General features: G+C 31.1%; 1 protein-coding gene across 1 annotated transcript; it reads right to left on the bottom strand.

Annotated features, from left to right (window-relative positions):
- Positions 1–1,951: 1,951 nt before the first annotated feature.
- LOC115953352 (probable 2-oxoglutarate-dependent dioxygenase JRG21) lies at positions 1,952–5,638 on the bottom strand. The gene is made up of 3 exons (XM_031070969.1): positions 5,072–5,638; positions 3,037–3,370; positions 1,952–2,429 (listed from the first exon to the last, which is right to left on the bottom strand). Exons 1-3 carry the CDS (start codon positions 5,566–5,568, stop codon positions 2,184–2,186), a joined length of 1,077 nt encoding a protein of 358 aa, XP_030926829.1. The 5' UTR covers positions 5,569–5,638; the 3' UTR covers positions 1,952–2,183.
- Positions 5,639–7,371: the final 1,733 nt, after the last annotated feature.

Genomic DNA, 7,371 nt, shown 5'->3' with positions numbered 1-7,371 from the left:
TTATCCCTCTAAGTTTCACCAAATTATTGCTATATATACATAGTAATAATTTGGAAATCAACCTAAGCTTTCATCGTGCAATCGACACTGCATTTGTGGGTAAAATTGGATGAGTTGTAAGCAAAGTATTCTTTTTCCGAACTAATTTGGACAAAATCCCTTCAAAATCTTTATACATCATTATATTAAGTGTGAATTTTGAAAATCTAATTGTTGAATTGCATATTCTTATCATATCATTCATGCTTGCAAAATTTTAGAAGAATCAAAAATCAATTTCTATGTCATTAAATAAATGTTAAAATTAATTTCAAGTTTTTGTAATTTGAAATTGTGTATAAAAAAATAAATTCATTGATCGAATAATAAAATAACATCCAATTTAAATAAAATTTGATATGTATGTTAAGAACATAAAAAATAAAAAATCCAACGGTTAGATTTTACAAATTCACACTCAAAATATAGATATATGAAAAGTTTAAACAGTTTTTCCTTAATCTAGTTTAGAGATAAATTTTGCTTGGTTCGAATTCCTACTAATGACATAAAAGGACTTGAAGGATTGGTTGAGGTTCTGCCAATGGAGATCGGTGCGGATTGGGTACTAGAGCAAATCAAATGAAGTCTTGATTCTTTTTTGGCTGTTTGTAGGGAAAAAAAATGAAACTTTGCTAAGTATACAAGAACAAAAATTTTAGTTTGAACTATTTTGAAAATGTAGACCCAAAATTATTCTATAAATTTAGTATTCTACATCTCTTTCTCATAAACGTAAATCTTATATACATGATAAACTTTATGTAAGAAGAATGTACAACAAATTGCGTAATACTTTAGCAAATACTCGTACAAGACTCGAGCATGCTATATATTGATTACTTCCTCGAACTAATTACCAATATTATACATTACCGAATTTGCGAGTTTCTAGTCAGGCCTAGTAAGAAATGGGAAAGCCAATTTGGATTGTCTTTTTTTTTTTTTTTCTTTTTTCTTTTGAGAAACGTCTTCTTCTTTTTATATCCCATCAAGATAAGATATATAAAGACTAACACTCCTTCCTTATTTGTTTTTACTTAGAACAAAGACTAACACTTCATTTATTTACACCCCTTAATTATCTATGTTAACATTATTATAGAAAGCCATGCCCCTTTTGATGTGGCTCTTATTTTCAAGCCGTGCCGATCTTTATTACATTATAAATGTCCCCACATTACCAAAAAGTCAGTGATATGATCAATTGAATCTAATTTGAAAATGGTACATATATAAAAGCATAAATTCCTAATTTTGTATTCACTAAATCCTTTCATTCTGTGGACAGTGTTCATGCATCACGTTTGGCCCAGTCTGGAGCTTTAGAGAATTAGTGTGCAAGACGCACGTGACATATAAGGTCTCTCATGTGAAAATGTCGCAGGCTCTTACAAATGGAGAGAGAGAGAGAGATTTCATTATTGCAACAATGGAGAAAGTTTAATTCGGTCAAAATTTGTACATGATATATGATTGGTTTTGAGTCCAAAGTTGAATCAAGCAACGCACTAAGTTTTCGTGCAAGCTGAAATAAGTTTGATCATATAATTAAGTCAATGGCATCTTTTGAATATTTTCGAGTTCTCATGCAACTAGAAAAGAGTTGCATCACAAAATTCAATAATATTTACTTTTAATTTTAAGGTTGGGATTGTGTCCAGTACATCAATTGTACTAGGCACATGGGATGCAATCTCATGACCAAATTTAATTGCATGTCCATATCCTAACTTTTCAGTGTAATAATGCATTAGGCACAAACCGTGTCCTTAATTTTTCTCCGTAGATTAACTCAGGTAATAAGACCAAGTTCTCGCTCAACTTTTAAAGGTTGCATTCTTGAATGCTAAGTACTAACATTCGTTTTGGTGTTACTTCAAAAGATTAGAGGGAAGAAGAAGATGTGGTATGACATTTATAGCAATATAATCACATGATTCACTTCGTTTGTTTCCTGAATTAACACAGACAAACTACGTACTTCAAGATGATAAAGCCTCTTGTCTATTACTTGTCCAAAGCAATTCAAGTCTTTAACGAACGACAGGTTGCTGATATAAAAGGTGGAAGAAAATGATAATGCAGAAGTGACATATATCCACCAAGTTTTATTAGGCATTACATATACATAGACATTAAAATCATCGGTGTTTTAAGGATTCAACTTGAGCCTTGCCACACGGACCCTTCGTCCTAATGTAAAGTCTGTATTCATCATATGTCATTGGCTGATAAAGTGCCGGACGGTCCTTGGTCACAAGCTCCTTGATTGGTTGAATGAGTAAATCACTCTTTGGGTTATAAAATAAGGCAAGTGAAACACGATCTTTCACTGAATTCACAATCACCCGATGTTCCACGCTCTTGTAAATTGCATTGCTCAGTACCTAAATAGACATCAAATAGAACCTTCAAGTAACAATAATGATTTGCATTGTCCTATTTTGATTTTCCATAAAAAATCCAACTTCTTTACAAACAAAGTTATAATTTATAAGGGACCAATAAGGGACCACCCATAAATAAATAAATAAAGTTATAGGAGGACCAGCTCTTGGTGGCTTGAACCAGATGAAAAAGAGTAATTTATGCATTCAATATATGCATCATCCCTTTCATAATATATGGATCCTATGCAAATGCGCAGCTAATGCATTGTTAGAGGAATAATGGATATAAGATCTGAGATGACTATTGTTTGGGAATTGTTCTGTGGTTTAAAAAAAAATATCACTTAATAGTCTATTAAGAAAAATCAGATTCTACTATACCTTCTCAAAAAAAAACAAATAAATAAATTTACTATAAAATGAATTTTTACTTCCAATAACGAAAATATTAAGTTAAGAAGTTCTACTAAATTTCTTTATTGATTTTTCAAAGCCGACAAGAAACCCCAAAATAGATTAGTAAACAACAAAAATGAAATATTTTGTTATGAATAATAACAATAATAATAAAAGTAGAGAGAGAGAGAGAGAGAGAGAGAGAGACCTGAATTTGATCCCCTACGTTGACAATAAAGGCATTTGGAACAGGCTTAACAGTAACCCATTCATTGCCTTTACGGACTTGGAGTCCAGACACATTCTCATCAGGCAGGAGAAGGGTCATGCCACCAGGATCAGAGTGTGGTGATAGACCAAGAGTAAGGTCTGGTTGTGGACACCTAGGGTAAAAGTTCACCCTCAAGCATGCACCAATGTCCTTAGTACCTCCAAAAGCATTCTGAAGATGATCCTGCCCCAATCCAAGATTTATCGATAATACCTTCATCAACTTTTCACATAGCTTTACCGTTTCTTCACCATATGCCGCTATCAATTTCCTATATAAATCCAACATTATAAACAAATTAGGTTATGTTTTCAAAACTATTCTATTTTACTTGACTCATAAGCCTTCTATAAGCCAATCCTCATCGATTAGGGTTGCTTTAGTTTCCTTTTACTCAATTAATCATGGTTTATATAATTGTAAAATAACTTGTGGAAAATATATACAAATGTAATATATCCTTTCGATATTTTCTTTCCATTTAAATAAAACAAAATCATATACTATTTGTTAGTACATACAATCTTAATAATTCTATAAAAAAAAAAAAAAAAAAATTATGAAATTTTTTAAGTTCTGCCTAATTGGAAAGATGGAAAATAAAAGGGTCAAGAATAAATATAAATTTTCTTTGTTTAGTTTAAAAGAAAAGTAAGAAGATAAAAAATATAGTTTGTATGAATTTAATCAAAGAAAGTTAGAATATGACAAAAATAATAATTGGTAAATAGAGAAAATTCATAAAAGTCATGTGCAAAGAAGACTTTTCATCCAAATTTTGTTCTCTTATCTTTTCTTGTTAATCAAACAAATCCAAAATTTTTCATTCTCCCTATTTTGCCTCAACCAAACGGAAACTTAAATCTACAGATTTAAGATCAGTAATTTAGTCATATTATCACATAATTTTTTAGAATTCGTACTTGAAAGTACAGGTCAATGATTGAAACCTAGAATAAGAGTCCCATCCGCATTCTTTGATTGAAGGTCAACAAGGCGGTTATGCTTATGCCTTTACACCTTCATACACGGCATAGGATTATTGGTTAAAAGTACTAATAAAGTTTTCAGGCTGTATTATTTATAACTAGTGCCCTCAAAGGCCTGTGTCAGCCTTCTCGAATATGATTGTACTATATACATATATATTTTTTATTTTAATACTATACTTTTGGTCATTAGTTAGCAAATAAAAAAATAAATGAAGTTACTCAATAGTGGCCATGCGATTTTGGTATTTGATTTAGTGGAAAGTTTATTTTATTTTTTATAACTATTTTGGGTTTACAAGGGGGCTTATGCCAAACTATACCAAAATGCCAATTACAGTTGGCAGCCGAAAGATGAACAAACTTATTATCGGTAATTCAGAATTTCTAAGAACAATTGTTTAGAAAAAAAAAAGGGAGTCCCTTTTGAACGTCATAATCAAGTTGGCACAGGGCTATAGACATATAATATACAACATACTAATTTTTTAATACAAAATAAAAGAAAGAGCATTCCAAAATTCACCTTATTGAATCTAAATAATAAGATATTAGTACTATTTTAATAGCAACTTCATTAATAATAATAAAATCATTGTATACTGTACACCATACAAAGTTATCATAGCCTTATTCATATCTTTTTGGACCTAGAAATTTATTCCGAACAAAAATATATGACATTAAGGCCCGTTTGGATTGAGGAGTAAGGGGGGGAAATAGAGAGAAATAGAATAGAGTTGGTTAAAAATAGACTAATTTTGGATTAATTTTATTCTACTTTACTCTCTCTCCTTACCTCTCAATCCAAATGGACTATAAGCGCTTAGACGCCGAAACGAAATTTTAGGACAATAATTTACAGCTACGCAGAAAATTCCTGGCTACTACTGCTCTTAAAGTAATGCAATGAGAAACATGTTTATAATGAGAAAAGAAAAATACGATGACTCGTTCAAACAAACAAACAAAGCCAAACGCACCTGCATGATTGTGGTACCGCTGGCCACTTGCTCTGGTTTCTCAACGAGGCAGGCATATAGTGGAGGAAGAAATAGTCACTCCAATCAAGTTTTGCTCCTTTGTCCACACCCAAACGACTACCATACCCTTCATACGTACTTGGAGAGTTTGCATATTTTTGTTTCAAATCAAGTGGTTGATCAAAGAACTCACGCCAAGTCTCTCTAGCTTGTTTCATCAACTCATGGCTAACACCATGGTTCACAACTTGGAAGAAACCCCACTCTTTACAAGCACTTGATATGAGGCTTAGAGTCTCATATTGGAGGGTTTGGTTGTTGGAGAGTAGGTTTTGGAGATCAATGACTGGGATGTTAATATGAGTGTCGTCTAAGTTTTTTGGTGAAGGCCTATCAGTGATGGGTTTGATGTAGCGGTCTGGGATTTTTGTTAGACCACTCTCTGATAAGGCTTGGACTCGGACCACTGGTTCAGGCCAACTTTGAAGGTGATTCATTGTTTTTGCTTCTTTTTGAAGATAATGACAAAGTGGGTTTAATGTTTTGGGTGAGTGTGTGAGAGAGACTGAGAATGCATGTGGTATATATAAGTAAAAAGATTGGAAGAAGATGGAGGAGCTAATTTCGGCGCCGTGAAAAACTTAAATTGCTCATTTAAGAAAAAGAAAAAGAAATCTTTATAAAAAAAGTGCGACGAGATCTGCACAGCATTTTCACAACACCCTTACAAAATGTCATAGATGATAAATTACTATTAGCTTTAATTTAGTTACCACTAAAATTATTTATTCAATTATAACTTTCTATTTAAAATTTATTTTGAAAATATAATAAAAATATTATAAATATAACATTTTTCTTCTTTTTTATAGAACAAAATCTTTAATAAATAATAAATGCTCAATTATTGTTCTATTTGTGTGTCTACTTTTCTACACTTCGTTGTGAATGGGATGTGATACGTTATTTATGTATCTGTAGTGAAGGGAGGTTAGGTTCCATTTCTTCACAAAAAAAAAGTTGGGCTCCACTCAGTATAGGCTGAACTGGTGCGTTGGTCCAATTGTGCGAGGGCACTGTGCACTAGTCTAAGCTAAAAAAGTTGCAGTTGACTTTACTACTTATTAGACACGTGGTCTAAGATGTTTGATAAATTCTATCCACGTGCGTTTTGTGAGAGACAGTGAAGTTACCTTTACAAAACACGTGTCAGTTTTGGATTAGTCATAATAAAATATAATCTAAATTTATTAATGAATATTTTAAGAAAATTAATTTAAAAAATATTTTTAGAATATTTTTATGGTAAAAGAAAAAAACAACAAATTTTTTTATAAATTTTTATATTTTCCATTAAAGTAGTATTAAATTTTTTTCTAAATTTATTTATTAATAAATACCTTAAAAGCATCGATTATCATGAATTTTTATTTATTTATTTAAGAATGAGCATAAATATTAAGATTTATAATATTTAATGTGGATTCATTAATTGCAAATGGAAATGATCTTTTCTCAGTTATTACAAAATTCTGCTAAATCCTTGATAGGAAAAAAGGTGTGAATAATATATGCTTTACTCGATTTCCTAATTAAATAAGAAGCATGATTACCCTAACGTATCACGTCAAATCATGCAAAAATATGAATTTATTGTGTTAGTAACTATGACTTCATTTTCTATTGCACATGCATAATGATTTCCTCTTTGATAGAAACTCATAATGGTTTCAATTTTCAAATCTACAGAAAATTTGCTGCATGATATTTCACATTTTTTCTTGCCAATGAAAGATAAATTAATTGGCCGAAAATGGAGCAGGAATATCACAGTGTTAGCATCGGTTATGCACACGGGATTTATTATATTTGTCAATGTAATTATGTTTAAGAGATTACAGTCAAATAAATACGGAGCCTAAATGCTAAACGCCTTGTAGCTAAATTGACACCTCCCCATACACAAAGTACTTGGGGGCAGTGGCGGAGCCAAGAATTTAGGTCAAGAGGGACAAAACTAAAAGACAAGATTGAAAGTAAAAAATTAATTTAAAAAAATTAATCAATATTAGTAACAAAATAAATGAACTACTATATGATAATGTAATTGTCATACAGAATCTAACATAAAATGTAAATTTTAATTTATTTTTTTACACCTAGCTTATTTTACTCAAACGCCTTCGACGATTTTTCATATTTTGAAACTGCTGCATGATTTTTTCACACTCAATAGTCTTGAATATATTTTTCTCAATATATGTGACTAAACAATCATTCATCCACTGATCTCCTATTCA

This window comes from Quercus lobata, chromosome 7 (assembly GCF_001633185.2).
Source record: "Quercus lobata isolate SW786 chromosome 7, ValleyOak3.0 Primary Assembly, whole genome shotgun sequence".
NCBI lineage: Eukaryota > Viridiplantae > Streptophyta > Magnoliopsida > Fagales > Fagaceae > Quercus > Quercus lobata.
Note: the sequence above shows the minus strand (reverse complement) of the source record. Positions and strands in the feature narration are given on the sequence as shown.